The following is a 19,035-nucleotide window of genomic DNA, read 5'->3' as shown; positions in this document are numbered from 1 at the left end:
GAAGTTACAGATATATTTCCCTTTTTTTATCAGATACCACTGTGCGTCGTTAATTCGTTTCCTAAATACAAATTATTTAAAACTCATTTGTTAGAAAACATAATTTAGTTTCAATATGAGATCATTAATCTGTGATTTATCATCATCTCCAGCGATGTTATTAAATATGAATTTATGTATGTAATTGAATTAAAACCATTAAAACACTAGTAAATACTAATTGAGAGTTGTTGTTGTCGTTGTTGTTAACTAAGTAATTACATACATAATGATTAAATACTAGTATTTTTGCAAATAAAAAGTAAAATAAATAATTGATCGATTGATTGATTGATTTACGATGTAGGAGTAGAGTAGGAAAATAATTGAGAGGGAGAGAGAGAGATAGAGAGTATATATAGGATGCGGTATGTGCTCTTAAACAGATTCCATGTGCTCGGCCATTTCTAAAATAGGACTTTCGCTAAGCGGTTTAATGACAGTCTGCCAATTCGGTGTATATAAATTTGTTGCTGTTGTGCATGATGAAGATGAGGACGATGACGAGGATGAGTTGGAAGATGATTGCTTTGTCAATGACAGCGAAGATGCAGTTGGTGGTGCCAGTGCCAGTGACGATGATGATGATAATGGTGTGGCAGGTGGTGATGAGAGTGTTAGTGATGATGATGAGGGATGATGTGGCGGCGGTGGAGTTGAGGATGAAGTTGATGAAGATGTTGGCTGCATGAAAAAGAAAAAAAAGAGAAACATACAGTTGACCAATTAATAATTTCGAAATATAACGTATGATGGATTAACAATTACATGGTATGCATGTGATGTCGGTGGTGGTGGTGGTGGTGCTAACACAGATGTGGGCGTAGACGCTGATCCACGACTCGTTCCATTCTCCATTTTGACCGGTGACATTTTCTTGTGCACAATGGTCGCTGCACTTAAAGAATTCCACGTTTCCGAAGCATGTCGACTAATATTGGGACTTCTGCTTCGGGTCATTGGTAGGACAGCCACATCGGCCGATTGCTGTTTAATATATGTGGTTTTCATGTAATGATTATTAAGGGCGGCGTGGTGGTTGCTGGAGTAGGGCGTTAATGGTGCCAACGAGTTGTGATGGAGTTTGCCACTGCGTTCGAGCATGTGCAACTCCATTAGTTCATCAGGATGCGGCATGGGTTGAGGCGGTGGCGTGGATGTTGGCGTAATGGGCAAAACATGTGGATGTGGACTTAATTTGTAGCCATGCTCCCTTAGAATGTGATGTGGCCGTGACAGTTGCGCTTCCAAGGCGTATTGTTTTTGAAATAGCTGTCGCTTCTGTTGCAGCAATCTGTGCTGCAGTAATTGCTGTTGCAGCGGTGGTTTTTGCATGGGCAACATGGCTGCCGCATTCAATTGACTGTAGAGCAAACCTTCGTGGTGGGCTCTTGGCATACTGCCTGCATATACAGCATTTGCTGCATCCAAACGCAAATAATGATACAATGACGGATGAATTGTGCCATTTTTATCAGGAAAATTCTCCATATTTTCCATTGCACGCACTACATGTGGCGAATATGGCTGATGGAATTCTACAGGTATTCTGTTTGACAGTGTATAGAATTGACTATGTTGAAATTGACAATTATTGAATTCATCTAATGGCAGATTTGATCTGTACTTAGATTTAAGGGTGTGTGCTTCTCTCTGCAGCTGTTGTAGTTCAAGCCATCCATTTCGTTTATGGGTGTCGTACCTATAACTACCATACGCTGTGCCATTATGTAGAGGACCCGCAGCACTTACAATACCTTGTGCCACTAAGCCATCACTCGCTCGACGTCCTTCCCTATTAAGTCACATAGAAAATTTAATTAGAAATATAATTGAGTTATCATGAGTTTTGGTTATTTCAATGACTAAGAGGATATATGCATTTCATAAAAAATTAATATATATTGTAATATATACATTAGGGTGGCCCCAAAATTTAAGTTGCGGATGTTCCCACCTAAAATGAAAATTTGATTCATTCTAAGACTACGTTTTGAATTTTTTTCGTCCTGGGGTCAATATTAGGCGAGCTGGATCGAAGGATAAAAAGGTCCTTTTTTGAGGTTTTTTACATTTTTTCCATATTTCTTCCAAAGGAAGTATATGTAAATTTGGTATCATATGAAAGGTCTTTGAGAGACGCATTCAATTGGTTAAAATAAATTTAAAAAAAAAAATTTTTAATTAAAAAATTTTAAAAATTTTCGACAAAATTTTAGTTTTTTTTAATTTTTTCATAGAATTTATTCAAATACATAGATGAAATTTCTTGATCATAAACATCATGTAATTTCACCGAAATGGTTTTTCTCGTTTTTTAAAATTCAGTCCAGTTCAATGTTTATTCAAATTTGTTTAAACCCAATTTCATCCCTATCTGTTAAGCAGTTTTTCACATGTTACTTAAAATTAACAACAACATTCCAAAGGAATAACATTAAAATAATCATTATAGCGCGATGTATAGTAAATGTTTTAGCTTAAATTTAAATATTCGTAGTGTAACAAAAGAAAAGTATAAGAATTTATACATCGATGGAAAGCTTATAAAATTTGAGTTATTTTGATGCCCATACATATACTATGAATTGAGTACAGAGATTGTCAGATAGGGATGAAATTAGGTTTAAACAAATTTGAATAAACATTGAACTGGATTGAATTTTAAAAAACGAGAAAAACCATTTCGGTGAAATTACATGATGTTTATGATCAAGAAATTTCATCTATGTATTTGAATAAATTCTATGAAAAAATTAAAAAAAACTAAAATTTTGTCGAAAATTTTTAAAATTTTTTAATTAAAATTTTTTTTTTTTAAATTTCTTTTAACTAATTCAATGCGTTCTCAAAGACCTTTCATATGATACCAAATTTACATATACTTCCTTTGGAAGAAATATGGAAAAAATGTAAAAAACCTCAAAAAAGGACCTTTTTATCCTTTGATCCAGCTCGCCAAATATTGACCCCAGGACGAAAAAATTTCAAAACGTAGTCTTAGAATGAATCAAATTTTCATTTTAGGCGGGAACATCGATACCTTATTTTTTCTCCATACAAACGGGGCCACCCTAATATACATACATATGTATATGGAATATTTACTTCATAGAAGATTTGTAAAAACAAGTTCAATTTTTAACCTTTGTTCTTTAGACTTTTGTCATTGAGTTTGTAACATATAAAATTCTAAGACGATCTAGCTACATACAGATTTAACTTTAAACTTCCATATTTTTTAAACGAAGGCCACAACTTTCGTACGGGTTTCAAAAAAATATTTATTTACATATATGTAAGTTGGCACATTTCAGAAAACAAATTAACTAATGTTTCGAAGTTCGATTTTAAGGGGACAAAAATTTTCACACACTTTCTAATTTTTAATAGGAAAATAGTTTTTTTTAATAGTTTGTGGAGTAGCCTATCTTTTTAATGACTTCTTTTAATTGTCTTGGCATTGAATCGACCAATTTTTGGTGACGTCGGCTTCAATATTTTGCCATTTTTGTAACAGGAATTCTTTAAGTTAAGTCTTACTAATAATATGGTGCTTTCCTACACTTCCGCCCAATTTATCCTACAGATGTTCTATGGGATTCATGTCAGATGATTGCGGAGGAGTTGGGAGAATGTGGGGAACATGATACACTGTCCATATTCGGACGTCATGGGCTGTGTGTTAGGGGTCATTGTACTGTTGATAATATAAATGTTCCCAAGTTTTAATTTTAGAACGCATTGTAGTAGGTTTTCTTTTAAAATATTAAGGTACACTGTTTTTTCCATTGAACCGTCGATGAAAACTAAGTTTCCTACACCAGATGCAGCCATACAACCACACAACATGACCCCTCCTCCACCATGTTTGATAGTGTTTACTACATTGTTCTTTTCCAATTCAGTGTTTGGCCTTCTCTAAACTCTTACTCTGTCGTCCGATTGAAAAATACTTACAAACAATCTTACAAAAATAAATCTGAAGATTTCTGGAACGGAATCTTAGATAATATTTTTTAATCGGACGGCAGTGTAACAGTTTGGAGAAGACCAATGTTCCGTCCAACTGCTACATTCTCCACTTTAGGTTAAAATGCAATGTAAGCAATAATTTAGTATATAATCAATGAAATTTTAATAAATGGACACACTTTACATTACCAACTCTGAGCTGTAATTTAGCTCGTGCAAAGTAGTAAGAAAATTAACTTTTGTTTTTTCTAGTCCTATACTCTTATAAATATCATAATCAGTTTCTAATTCGACATCAATAATTCATGTACACGCAGAGAAAAAATATAATTGGGCATGGTTACTGTAACCATTTAAATAGTTACAGTAACCATGCCCAACTATATTTTTTCTCTGCGTGTAGACAAGAACTTAATTACCGCACTTAATTTTATGAAGATCTGCCCATTACTGCTCATATTTCCCATATAAGAACCACTTCCGAAATCATAAAAATAGAAATATCGAACCAAAATTTTATACAGATCAGTTGTATTCAAAAATTATGCTATTGGTTTTGTAACGATCATTTCATAGTCCCATATAATGCACACATGTAAAATATACAAATTTATTATGCATATGGGTTTTGTAATTATCGATCTATTAATTATAAAGAGTGTTTTTTAAGACCTATAGAACTTAAAATTGTAAAAATTAACACAAAAAAGTAAATTTTAATAAAAAATTGTATTCCAAATCAATACATGTCATTAACATTTGAAAATTATTTAGGGCATAGGGCTACCGCGTCACGAATCAACATAAACTAGTGAATTCACATGGTCCCACAGGAAATATTCCTTGGAGACCAATTGACATGTCCATTTCTCGAAATCAAGTTATCGCCAAATTTTGATTTCAATAAATTGATGGTTGCGGTCACCGTATGACAAGTAGCGCCATCCTGTTGAAACCACATCTCGCCCGTATAAATGTCATCCATACTCTCATTGACCGTTACACGTGATCCGGCTTCATTTTTGATGAAATAATATCAGATGATGTGCATTTTTCAGTCTCACTCCAAATGAGGCAAATTTTATTTAAAAAAGCCGTTAAGCCAAAAATCGCTGAACACAGTCGACTATAAGTAGCGCGAATCGATGACTGATTTTCAAATTAAATCTATTCATGATGATTTGCCGGAGTAGACGTATCATAAATGCCAAAAAGTGTGCGCAAAAAAACAGTTTACATCCTATATAAGGCCTCATGCTCTAGCAATGTTAAATTTAAAATTAACCAAATAGGGTGAAATAGATATGTATTTTTCTACAAAACGCACAACAATCGGTGCTCATAAATATTATATTGCTGGTGGTTGTATATTAGAGTGTTCCAAAAAAATAAAATTGCTAATTTTGATCGTTCCCCCAACCCCCTCCAGAATTAATCTATGTATACGTTGTGTAAAATATTAGGATGATAGGATAACGTTAACTGGTGCCGCAACGACGCTGAAGTTTTGAGATGCATTTAGAAGGTGAAAAATGCAATTTTTTCAAGTTTGCCATTAATAATTAATTTTGCAAATTTGTTTAAAATAATCGAAATGTGTACGTAATTGTCGTTCTAATAATATACAAAATACAAAACTTGAATAAAAAATGTTAAAGTTATTAAAAAATCGCCAGACCATTAACGTGTCTCAGGTTACTAGAACAAGAAATGTAGGAACAAAATTAACATACATATTTAGAGAAATATTAAAATGAAAGCTTATTATACCCTTCACCTTCGTGAGAAGGGTATATATAAGTTTGTCATTCCGTTTGTAATTTCCACATTTTTCATTTCCGACCCTATAAAGTATATATATTCTGGATCCTTATAGATAGAGGAGTCGATTAATTTTCTGAAGACCCCTGAAATCTTCGGGATCCAAATCTTCAATAATTCTGTCAGACACGCTTTCAAGAAATCGGTGCACAAATGGGAAAAAAACATGACAACCTCGATTTTTTACCTATATCTGGATTACTAAGTCATTAATATAGACAATATGGTTATCTAATGATAGATATTTCAAAGACCTTTGCAAAGACGTATATAAGACCATAGTAAGTTGGACCTACAATGGGTCAAAATCGGAAAAAATATTTTTTAACCCGAATTTTTTTTTCACCCAAAAAAATTTAGAAAACAAAAATTTAAAATTTAAAAAAAAAATAGAGCGAATAGAGCGAATGTTCACTCTAAACTAACGATATATTAATGTTTATATATGTATGTATGTATACATACCTAAAGTGTATCGGTGAACGTTTGTCTGTATAGGGAGTCGATTTAGTGGACAACATTGATGATGTACTTGTTACAGGTGGCATATAGACACATGAATTATTGCTATTATAAAATGAACGTTCTGATGATTGTTCTGAATTGACACTTCCGCCAGCACTAGCGGCGGAAACCGAAGCAGCCAGAGTTGAGTTACTAGCACAGGAAGGTAGACTTCCAGCTAGATCGATGCTTGTAACCAAATTAAAATCAATACTCTCAAATGTTGAACAATTACTCTTCGAGGATCCTCTACTAAGATTTTGACTTAGGCTTTTTGAATAACTGCCGATCACACCACTCGAAGAGCTACTGCTGGCATATGATTGTATTCGTTGATTTCTTAAATCGATTGATGATTGCGAAGTATCTGCGATAATTATTTGCATATACACACATATTAAAATGTTACTTATCAAAAGACAAATTATCATACCTTTGGTATCACTTGTCCCTCCCATATCAGTTTCACAACCTTCGTCTGTACTTGAGCTACATTGAGCGGAAACTTTCTTCGATGAAATTTTCATTGTTGATCTATCATTGCCATTTGTACTAAAACACAAATCATTAAAATATTACACAAAAACTCGCTAGATCATTTCTACGTTACCCTGCGTACTTTTCCGAATTATGTTGCAGTTGATTTTTATCGGACAAATGAGACTTATGATCACCATTTGAGTTGAGAGTAACATTTGATTTAGTTTTAGTAATTTCCTTGCTATCGGATTCCTAGAAACAGACAAATCTCTAAGTTTTACCATAATCTATAATGGATGTTGTAAGGGTTAATGGACTTACTTCTACAGGCAGAGGGCTTTCCTGTAGGGTTTGGAATAGTTTAGTGGCCTCGGCAGACATTTTGTAGCGGAAACTTAGACTCTGATCTAAAACGGCGGATGAATCGAAACTAGTTGAGCTTGATAGGGGTTTGGATTCGTTGAGTTTGGTATCGGACATTTGTTTATCCTCAGTCGTTTTTGGTTTTTGTTGGTGTTTATTGTTCTTGGATTCTGATATGGCAGTGGCTTTTTGCAGTAAAAGCCTACAGTCTTCTGAGCTCTGTTTTAGGATACTTTCTTCAATATTGAAATGAGCAATACCACCAGCCCCACTGAACATACGTTCACGCATTGAACGTTCGTCAATAACTCGCGCCGGTGGTCCACCATTTAGACGCTGATTCGATGCAACGATGTCGCGACTGTTCAGATTCGTAATGGAATGTTTATTATTGTCTATACTGTAAGATGAACAACCTATTGGACGTTGGCTATTGCCCAAGTCCTGGCGAGACGTACGACCTCCGCTCTTCTCCGAATGATATCTCAGATGATTATCGACTATTTTCGAGTGCAATAAATGTTCGGCGGTCCCTGAACCCGGAGCAGAAGAACGCTCACTCAACAATGTCTGTCGACTTAGTTTCGACAAAAGGCTATAGTGCTCTTTTATCAGGTGCAGATTATTGCTAACCTGGTCCTCATGCAATACATGATTCGCTTTCAACCGATGCTGATCTGCTGCTGCAGCTGCCGATGTCTTGCTATTGTGTTTGTACATTATTTTGGACGAATACTGAGCCGATGCAGAGGACGTCGATAGAGTAGATAAGGCTGATAGGGTGTGCTGTTTATTTCCACCAGCGTATTTTGGCAGTGACGATGACGATGATGCAATAGTGCTACTACTGGTGGTATTATTAAGACCAACACTTCCTGCACTCATTTGGTGTTTTTCTTGTGCCATTTTCTTATTATAAACTCGATCTTGCAACAGTAAATAAATGGCAGACACATGATCGTAACTGTTCTTCTTTAGACTGGCTCTGGTCTTTTCCGGTGGTATGCCAGCGAATTCAGACATAATGCGCATTATATCCTCGTTGGGTTCGATGTTAGTTGTACCATCCATATTTACATTGAATTTTGCTATGTTCGATAGTTCTAAAATTTCTGGACACATCCAGCGATGACGTTTAATTTGTTCGATGGTATAACGTCTCGATGGTTCCAACACCAGCATACGCCTTATTAAATGTTCGCACTCTGAAGTTTTATGAAAATTTTATGAATAACCAAAATTTTGCAATGAATAAGCTCCATCTTACCTGAAGACATAAAGAATGGTATACGAAAACGTCCAGAGAGTACACGATCCCTAAGACTCTGCAATGTTGAACCATCAAATGGCAGTGCTCCACAAACCAAAACATAAAGTACAACACCAAGTGACTGTAAAAAATAAAATTACAATAGAACATAATTAAATTTTCCAAAATATAGACATACATACATAAATATATGTATCTAAGTATCGATTAAAACGTGTTAAGTTCTTTCTTTTTAGTTAACATACTTTTTGAACAGATTTATAACCCATTTATTGATTTTGAATTGAATTTTCAGAACAAGGGAAAGATCGTTGGAGATTCCTTGTACCTAAATTCATCACCACTATATACAAATAAACATTTGGTCAATTCACAAGGTCTCTTATCATGTAATATTGTCATTATGTCCTAATATATCACAATGGTTTGAAAATGTTCTAAAATAATACTACTCTGTACGCCGAACGCCTAAGAGTCGGTTAAGCCGGGCCGCCGAGTCGTGGAATATTCAGGGTTGTCATAGAATCCAATCATTGTCGGAATCGGTTTTGAAAATGACAAAAAAGGGGCATTTGACTCATGAAATCCAATGTAATTTTTTGTATAATAGATAAAGAATTTAATTCTAGATCGAATATAAAACCGATTACTTTCCATTTCACAAGACCAATTTACTTTTTCTGTTGTTTTCAAAACCGATTCCGACAATGACTGGATTCTGTGACAGCTCCGATTAAGACATTATGACAATATTACTGATAAGAGACCTTGTGAATTGACCAATTGTATTTGAAAATAGAGAATAAAAATAAGTAATTGTTATTTACTATGTAATTTTCAACTCAAAAGACAAATTAATATTTGTAAAATCTGGACAGGTTATCTGAAAAAGATAACCTGTTTGTCATTCACTTGAAAAATGTATTTACCCCAAACTCTTCAAATTAAACAATTGAATTGGCACCCGGATTGGATATATTAAAAAACCTATTGTTGATTTACACTCCAAGAAAGAATCTGCTATTGATAAAATCAGTAACAAATTGTTTATGTTACCCCGAATAGCTAAATTCTATTCTGGGTCATAATAAAATTCTAAGAGCGATCTAGCTATATCCTTCCTTCAAGGCGCAACTGTTGAAGGCGCGACAGGACTTCGAGGGAAGGGCGTAGGTGTACGAAATATTCCCTAAATATTCTTTGTTGATCAGAAATTGTTGGTATTGAAAATGGGCAAAATCGGTAGAAATACATCCAGAGTTATGATCGCAAATGTGATAAAATCACCCAAAAAGTATATATTTTTTAAAATTGTTTTGCTATTTTCTTTAAATACATACATATATGTATTGCGGATTGGATATATTAAAAAACCTATTGTTGATTTACACTCCAAGAAAGAATCTGCTATTGATAAAATCAGTAACAAATTGTTTATGTTACCCCGAATAGCTAAATTCTATTCTGGGTCATAATAAAATTCTAAGAGCGATCTAGCTATATCCTTCCTTCAAGGCGCAACTGTTGAAGGCGTGACAGGACTTCGAGGGAAGGGCGTAGGTGTACGAAATATTCCCTAAATATTCTTTGTTGATCAGAAATTGTTGGTATTGAAAATGGGCAAAATCGGTAGAAATACATCCAGAGTTATGATCGCAAATGTGATAAAATCACCCAAAAAGTATATATTTTTTAAAATTGTTTTGCTATTTTCTTTAAATACATACATATATGTATTGCAGATAATACCATGCAATTTTCTTATGATAAAAGGACAAGCTTTTTTGAAAATGGTAAGAATTGGTCCATGATTTCTCCCAGCACCCATAATTTCTATGTATTTACTAGGGTATTCAATTAATCGGGTTTCTGGTTTAATCGGTTAATCGAGCAAATAATTAATCGGGTTTAGATTTATTCGGTTAATAATCGGTTAATTTAAAATTATTCGATTAACCGAATAATTTCTATTTTAATTTTAAATTGAAAATACAACAACGAATTGTGTATACAAAAACAGCAAATAAGGTATTTGAGATCATTTTTGTAAACGTATTGCCTATTTGCTGCAACAACGTCATAACTCAAAATCCATGTTTTTTGAACTGAGTAATATAACCTTTCATATAGTTTTATCAGTTTTCAAAAAAGTCAATTATTTTTTGTGTGAGAGTGTTTTTTTGTTGTAAACATCAAAATTAAAATTCATGTTTTTTTTTCATGTATATTTGATAAGTAAAAATTTTGGTTAAATACAGATTAGAAAGATATTAACATCTACCATTTATATTTCTGAAATCGCATGATTGTTTGACAATTTATTTAAGAAATAGTAAAATGTCATAAAACATTCAAAGACGTTTTTCTCGAAACGACTTTTTTAGAATTATGACGTTGTTGCAGCAAATGAGCATATGAGCAAATGTTGGAGAAATCAAAAGCATGACAAAGAATATTCCTTTTCGGATTGTTTTAGATTTTCATTAATTTAATAGTTTCGTTTAGTTATGATAAAAGACTCATTTCAAAAAAAGTTTCGTCTATACATGTAAATACAAAGTTTCAAAGATATGTAAATTAAATATGTCAGTTGTTATACATACTCAATAATCATGTTTATTGGATGTTCAAAAAATATCTAATTTTAATTTGAAATTTGTATTTGAATTTAAAGGGAAAAATAAATACAAAACAATTTTTTAAAGTCCAAAAAAAGGAATTTCGGTTAATCGGTTAATCGACACAAATTAATCGGTTTATTTGTTATTTGAAAATCGGCAATTCTAAATTATTCGAACAGTTAACCGTCCAAAATTAATCGGTTAACCGATTAACGGTTAATCGATTGAATACCCTAGTATTTACATAAGTTATATGTAAAAGGAAATAACAAAACGATATTTAATTTGAAAGTAAATTTTTAATTTTGGCTTAAGTTCATTTTTTATTATAATTTATTTGTAATAATTCAAAGAATATCACTGAATACTAAAATTTAGACAATTGCAGAATTCATTCAACTTTTGCATGATTAAATTTTTGTTAATTGAAATCTAATACAAATTGCATTAAACTACCTTTTTCTACATTCAGTTTTGTTTTTGTTTTGCATTCAATCAATTACAAAATGAATTGAAAAAAAATGACTTAAGCCTTTTTGTAATAGATTTGAATTCAAGAAAAATTTTAATGATTCAATAAGGATTTAAGCCTATGAATTAATTCACAAGGTCTTTTATCATGTCATATTGTCATAATGTCCTAATATTTCACAATGGTTTTTATAGCTTTTCAAGCAAAAAATGTCCTATGTTATGTTTATTGTCCTATGTTATGTTGTATGTTATGTTTATTGTGTTATCATAACCAACCAGCAGAGACCTGAGCCGAATCCCTAATAGTCGGTTAAGCCGAGCCGCCGAGTCGTGGAATATTAAGACATTATGACAATATGACTGATAAGAGACCTTGAGAATTGACCAAATATTTATTTTGATTTCGAAAATTGAATTACTTGTTTCGGATCTTTGAGTACATCTCTATTTCGATTTAAAAATTAATTTTTGAAGCCAGTTCTTATCAATTAATATTTGAAAATATTAAAAACATTTTAGCTCCATTTTTCCACGAGTAAGTGGAATGAGATATTGCCAAAAAACTTATTACGTGTTATTTTCCAATTTATAGGAAACTAGCTGTCCCGGCAAACGTTGTTCTGCCAGAGCTCACACAAAGTTTGAAGACTACCACTATAATAGTACTCCAGATATGCAATAATAAATTTTTACTTTGTATGGGAGGTGCCATGCCCATTGTTTCTATATATGTCAATTGTCAATCTAAACCATCCAGGGAACCACTCAAACACACACAACAAATTTCATCTAAATAGGCCTAGCCGTTAAGGAGGAGTTCAGTTACTAACACACGTACAGAAGAATTATGTATATTGTTACGTTTTAACCTTTTCAAAACGCTGGTTTATTTCCTTTAAATAAACCGGATACTTTTGATTGCAAATAAAAGCCGTTTAGTAGTTTGAAAATTGTAACAACTCTTTATTTATTTAAAATGAACAATAACCACAGAATTAAATAGTCACTCAATGTTTTTTTATATACGTTTATAAATTCTCAGAAATATAGACACTTTATAATGTACACGAATCACTTGAAAAATACAGCACACTTCAAGGCACTCAGTTGATGTTTATTCGAATAGCGTCTCTGATAAACTCACTCACGACTGCAACCTCTGCCACTATTTATAACACTGCCATCTGCACTCCAGATTGTTCTTTAACCGTCAAAACTCGAATATTCTAGATCTTACTAATACATACGCCATCTGTGGTGTACTTTCTACAATGTTCTTTAACTGAATATTCGAATTCGAATACAGCGTTGCCAACTTACGATCAAATTTACTGAAAGCTTTTATTTAATAATGCCCACAGATATGTTACAGTTTGCTATTACAGCACTGTTATTTGAAAGCATTATGCTACTTTTAAATCAGCCTTTAAAATCGTTATATTTGAATTCAAGTACAATTTCGTAACAATATAAATATGAAAAGATACCGAAGATATTTTCGAAAAACAAAACAAAAACTATCAGACGAACTATATTACTGCGCTCAGATCAGTATATTCTGGCAAATCTCGAGAATAGATTGACGGTAAAACAACGCTACTAAATTATCCAAATTTTAATTTTTGGCGCGTAAACCGCACGAAATTTGGTGGCGTTGTTCAAACGTCAATCTACTCAGATTGTACTGATTTTTATTTTTCATATGTAACAATTATTGAAGACTTCTTCAAAAAAGATCAGAAAATTATTTTTAAAATAAAATTCGGACAATGAGTTTTTTATACCCTTCACCTTCGTGAGAAGGGTATATATAGGTTTGTCATTCCGTTTGTAATTTCCACAATACAATTTTCCGACCCTATAAAGTATATATATTCTGGATCCTTATAGATAGCGGAGTCGATTAAGCCATGTCCGTCTGTCTGTCTGTTGAAATCAATTTTCTGAAGACCCCATCCATATATCTTCGGGATCCAAATCTTCAATAATTCTGTCAGACATGCAAAATCGGTCCACAAATGGCTGAGATATAAGGAAAAAACCAGGACAATCACGATTTATGACCTATATCTACTAAGACATTAATATAGACAATATGGATATCTAATGATAGATATTTCAGAGACCTTTGCAACGACGTATATAAGACCATAGTAAGTTGGACCTACAATGGGACAAAATCGAAAAATATTTTTTAAACCGATTTTTTTTTTCACCAAAAAAAAACGAAATTGAAAAACCAAAAAATTTTTTTTTTAAATTTAAAAAAATAATTAAAATAACAACACAAAAAAAAATTTTCCAAAAATTTAAAAACAACTGGAAAAAAAATAAATTTTGTTTACCTAAAAATATTTAAAATTTTTATTTTGAAGTATAATTTGGTGAAGGGTATATAAGATTCAGCACAACAGTATATAGCTCTCTTACTTGATTTTTCATAGTATGGGACACATTATTAAGGTATTTTAGTAAATATTCTAAGAAAACTTCAGGAAAAATCAAAATCTATTATTAAAAACATAAACGATGATTGACACTTTTCATATAAAAGTACATATATGTTTTAACATACCCATATATCAATTTCCGGTCCAGTGTATTGTTTTCCTTCGAAAACTTCGGGTGCCGCATATGGAGGCGAGCCACACCATGTTGCAAGTAGTTCTCCTACTTTAAAATGATTCGAAAATCCAAAATCAGCTATTTTTATATTCATATTATTGTCCAAAAGTAGATTTTCAGCCTAATAAAATAAATTCATTATAAGAGAAAGTCATGTTGTCGATGTTAACATAATAATTTACCTTAAGATCTCTGTGGACAATTCCTTTCTTGTGGCAGTAATCCACAGCTGACAATATTTGCCAGAATTTAAAACGTGCAGCAGTTTCCGACATTCGACCATATTTCGCAATGTAATCTGTAGAAATGTGAATCAAGTAAATATGATATATACATATGTATATAAATATATTTCAATAACTTTCTGGCCAATGTACTATATAGACATATGAACTTCACACAATTACCCAGTTTTACAATAAGAAATACTCACCAAATATTTCTCCTTGACTTGCGTATTCTGATACAATATAAATCATATTTTTTGTTTCCATCACCTTCACAAAATACATAAGAAAATAACTACATAAGTAAATCTTCATATTCGAATCGATGTGGTTGGTTGGTTTCGTACCTGATACAACTTAATAATATGGGGATGGTTAAGACGCTTCATAATTTCCACTTCACGATAAACTTTTTGCAAATTGGTCGTATCCAATTGAGATTTATCGATGATTTTTATAGCAACCTTTATGAAATTAAAATGAATTCATTAAATTTTAATTTGATAGCTATATTATACAATAAAAATAAAAACAAGTAATGAAATATAGTCGGACATGCCCACCCATGGGATTCCCTTCACCAATACGATTAAATAGTAATATTATATTCATTTAGAACTCTGGTTGAGCCATTTCTGTCCAGAAAACTGTTAAAACATTTAAGAGGGATTGATGTGTCTCACAGAAATCGGAAGTATGATTTCAATTTGTTAGTTATTTACTTGGTGTACATTTAATTTCGATACCATAATTAAGTGTTTTCCAATAAGGGCGGATCAATGTTGAAATGGAATAATTCAAGGTGCGTTTCAGCAATTACCGAAATTATTTTTTATTCTAATAAATGCGGCTTCAGAAAACATCATAAGGACACGTCTAGCGGTTATAATCTCACAATCTGGCACGTATCGCCGTCCTGCTGGAAGCACGTGTCCACATTCATATCGTTCAATTCGGGTCGAAATAAAGTAGTTGTCTTTGATCTGCAGCGATCGCCAGTAACAAACGTTGTTTTCGAATAGGTAAGAACCAATAATGTCGTCGGCTTAAAATCCGCTCCAAACAGTAACTGGTGAACCGAGTGTGGACTGGGGGCTTCCTACATATGGCAATTGTGCTCGCTTAAAAGGATGATGGTCAAGTTTGCAATGGCGGACACTAATTTCGATAATAAAGTTTTATCATTTGGATGTACTGTTCAATGGTATTATTTGCCATTGCACAGGGGGCAGAATCAAAATTTTTTGGAAATAAATCTGGCAATTCTAAAATTTGATAAAAATTTTAATTTTTATTTTTTGTTTTAAAAAAAAATTTCAAGTCAATATCTTATCAATATTAGATTCAAAAATATGCCACTTTAAAACTCCGTCCATCAAAAATATTGCACTTTTTCATACTAAAAATGTTTTTTAAATATTTTTAATGTGACTGAGTCAGAACCAATGACTTGTGTTGAATAAAATATTAAGAAAATTTATACATATTTTTTAGTATGAAAAAGTGGAATAATTTTGATGGACGGATTTTTAAAGTGGCATATTTTTTAATCTAATTGAGATATTGACTTGAAATTTTTTTGTAAGAACAAATACTATGCAATACTATTAAAATTTTGTCAAAAGGTCAAAGGAAATCCCGCAATTCCAAAAAATTGGAGAGAAAATCCCAAAAATGGCATTTTTTTATAATTTTGCCCATGGGGTCCACATTTCCTTCGGGGCTGGGAAAATTCTTTGGAGATTAATAAGGAACACATCAAGGTTTCTAAAACTGCTTCACGTTTTTTGATCCCAGCCTTGGGATTTTAGAACATGTGGCCCGAAGTTGAAATTTTTATAAAAAATAGGTCACATTCCGAAGAACTCGAAAAATAGGACATGTTTTTTATATAAACGTTCTTCGAAAATATAAAATTGTTATATGTTCTTAAAGAAAGTTTATTTTTAATAAAAAAAAGAGTTAAGTCACCTTTTCGGCCAAAAAACAGCAAAAATTAACAATTTTTTTAATATTTAAATTGAAAATCGTTTATTTTTGGATCCAAAATTGATATTGCTCTGAAATCTTTTGTGTGATATTCGTAATTTAGTTGTCTAACCAAAAAAAATTCGAGTACATTCGGAGCCAAAGTCCGACCTATATTTTTAAAAAAGCGAACCAATGTATGGCAAAATTTTTAAATTTAAATTTTGAAATGCCTATAACTCGAAAATTATAAGAGATAAATAGCATGTTTTTTCAAGACCTAGCCGAGGGCTTTCCAAAAATATAAAAAACTTTAAAATCGGATGTAAAACAAAATTGCAAATTTGCACGTGTTTAAAAATTTTAAACACTTATTTTAATAACTTAAACTCATGTTATTGACATGGCCACGCCCATGTTTTCCAAAAAATTTTGATTCTGCCCTTTGCATTGTGATTTGACATTACCGTCTGAATAATAAACAACAGATTTGACAGACGTCTCCTAAAACAGCATGGTCAACATCGTCCCGCTGTTATTGGATTTTTTTTTTACTTTATGCACGATCAAATTATTTTCGGAATTGTGATTCAGTCTTAAATAAAAAACACGATAAGTTTATGGTGGTGTAAATATCGTAAATGATTTACATTAGGTCTATGGACGCGATATCTGTTGTTTTAGATGTTAACACTTATATTTATTTATTTATGAAGCGATTTTCTTTGCAATTTAGATTCATACTTGGGCATTGCTGGCCCTAAGTAATACATTTTATTTACATATTACTAAATAAAATTGAGATTTATTAATGTACCTCATTTTTGGTAATTCGATGTCTCGCCAATTTCACCACAGCAAAATTTCCCTTTCCAATGGTCCTTTCGATGTCATAAAAACCAACACGAATAGGTTCTTTGCTTTTTAATGTGTCCTTTGATGATGCAATATTCGGATGATTGGTGGTATTAAGAGTCTGCTTTGCTGAAGCCGACTCCTTGGAGTCATTGTTGGCCTTAGTATTGACATCATCTTTAGATGTCTTCGCATAATTCGCTTGTGTCTGTTTCTCTTTATCATAATCGCCTAATAGTAAAGGAATCATATGAAAATGTTCATTGTTATTAACTATATAAGTATAAAGATCATAACAATTTATAACGTACCATTCCTAACGTCCACATCTGAGTGATCATTTTCTTGCTTTTTTGTTGTAATTTTTGATTCAGTTATACCACTTTTATTGGCCTTCTTATCTTCATTGTCACTTTCTCCCATATTGGTTTTGGGCTTTTCTCATTCAGTTCCACATTATAGATTACTGCAAATAAAATTCAATATATAGTACAAATTTGCTTTAATAATCACATCTCTACATGTATTCATCTGTATAAATTACAGAATTCTTAAACCGGGAAATATTCTAAAAACAGAATTCAAATGTGATACAAAATATTCATTTGTATTCCATTTTCTTTAGCAAATAAATAATTCTCTTGATTTACCATTTTTTGTAATTCATTGATTTGATTTCTTCTGATAAGATTTATAATTCTTGGAATATTTTATATATTTTAGGTGTAAAAAATATCAAATATTCTAAGAATTCTAAATTCTTAATAACTTTATCATTCATTTAAGTGTTCAATGATGATTTATAGGCGATTCAAGCAATATGAAAATTATTTATTTCGGGGTTTTATCCTTATAACTAGTGTTTATAAACCTGTTAACCCAAAAACCGGGTTTTCTTCGAAATTTCGTTAATCGGTTTATAAGGTTTATATCACTCGGTTAACCGGTTTTTAAAATTCGAAACCAAAATCAATAAATCTCATGTTTCGATTAATTTTTATATTCATTATATACACATTATATCAAACATTTAGTCTGATTTGTAACCTAAACTGCTGATATGCAATACAAAATTCCTGCGATAAAAAATTTTAAGATTCACAATGACTCTAAATAGTAGATGACGATTCAAAACTTTTCAGAATCCATTAAACTATTAAAAATTAAAATTAAATTATGCCTTAAAAACTTAGTAATGATTTTTATTCTTAAAATTTTATTTTATTAATCACTAGTTGACGGCCCGGCTTCGCCCGGTAGCAGGGCCGTCCGAATTCCGAGTTTTACCCGGAATTTTTGATTTTTTTTTCTTTACAAAACATCTCCTGAAAATTTCGAATCGAATAAAAAAAAATCAGACAAATCCCTCCAGCCGTTCTCACGTGATGACATTACATACATGGACCATTTCATTTTTATATACATTTTATATACAAACGTTCCTTTTCATATACATATATTACAAAAAAAACGTTCTAAAATTCTTGTTTTTAAATATTTTTGAAATCTGTTAATGCAGTTTTATTACTTATTTGGTATGATTTATAATGACAAATAATCACAGAAGTGTGTTTGCATCTTATAGCTCCTTTTTTTTTGGGACTTACAACATTTTATGTTGCATATCAGAAAGTCGAGGTGATAATAAATTTATAAAATTATGATTTACATTTTTGGTAGAAATTTAATGAATAAACCAATAATTAAAAAAAATAATATATATTTAGTAATATAGGCACATATTCATAAACAATCACCAAGTGTTAACTTTTTTAAGTACCTATTTAAGTTATTCACAATTGGTTACTTTCAG

The 19,035-nt window shown here is 31.9% G+C and overlaps 1 protein-coding gene across 1 annotated transcript; it reads right to left on the bottom strand.

The window, feature by feature from the left end:
* Positions 1 to 387: 387 nt before the first annotated feature.
* On the bottom strand, positions 388 to 17,645 carry Sik2 (Salt-inducible kinase 2). Its single transcript, XM_065509500.1, is given in 13 exon segments — positions 388 to 723; positions 808 to 1,834; positions 6,301 to 6,706; positions 6,773 to 6,891; positions 6,950 to 7,071; positions 7,141 to 8,387; positions 8,450 to 8,573; positions 14,123 to 14,293; positions 14,355 to 14,470; positions 14,606 to 14,669; positions 14,747 to 14,863; positions 17,185 to 17,436; positions 17,520 to 17,645. Coding segments are annotated over 13 exon segments (4,197 nt in total). The 3' UTR covers positions 388 to 417.
* Positions 17,646 to 19,035: the final 1,390 nt, after the last annotated feature.

This window comes from Calliphora vicina, chromosome 4 (genome assembly GCF_958450345.1).
Source record: "Calliphora vicina chromosome 4, idCalVici1.1, whole genome shotgun sequence".
Taxonomy (NCBI): Eukaryota; Metazoa; Arthropoda; class Insecta; order Diptera; family Calliphoridae; genus Calliphora; species Calliphora vicina.
The sequence above is the reverse complement of the archived record's forward strand: the minus strand, read 5'-3'. Positions and strand labels throughout refer to the sequence as shown.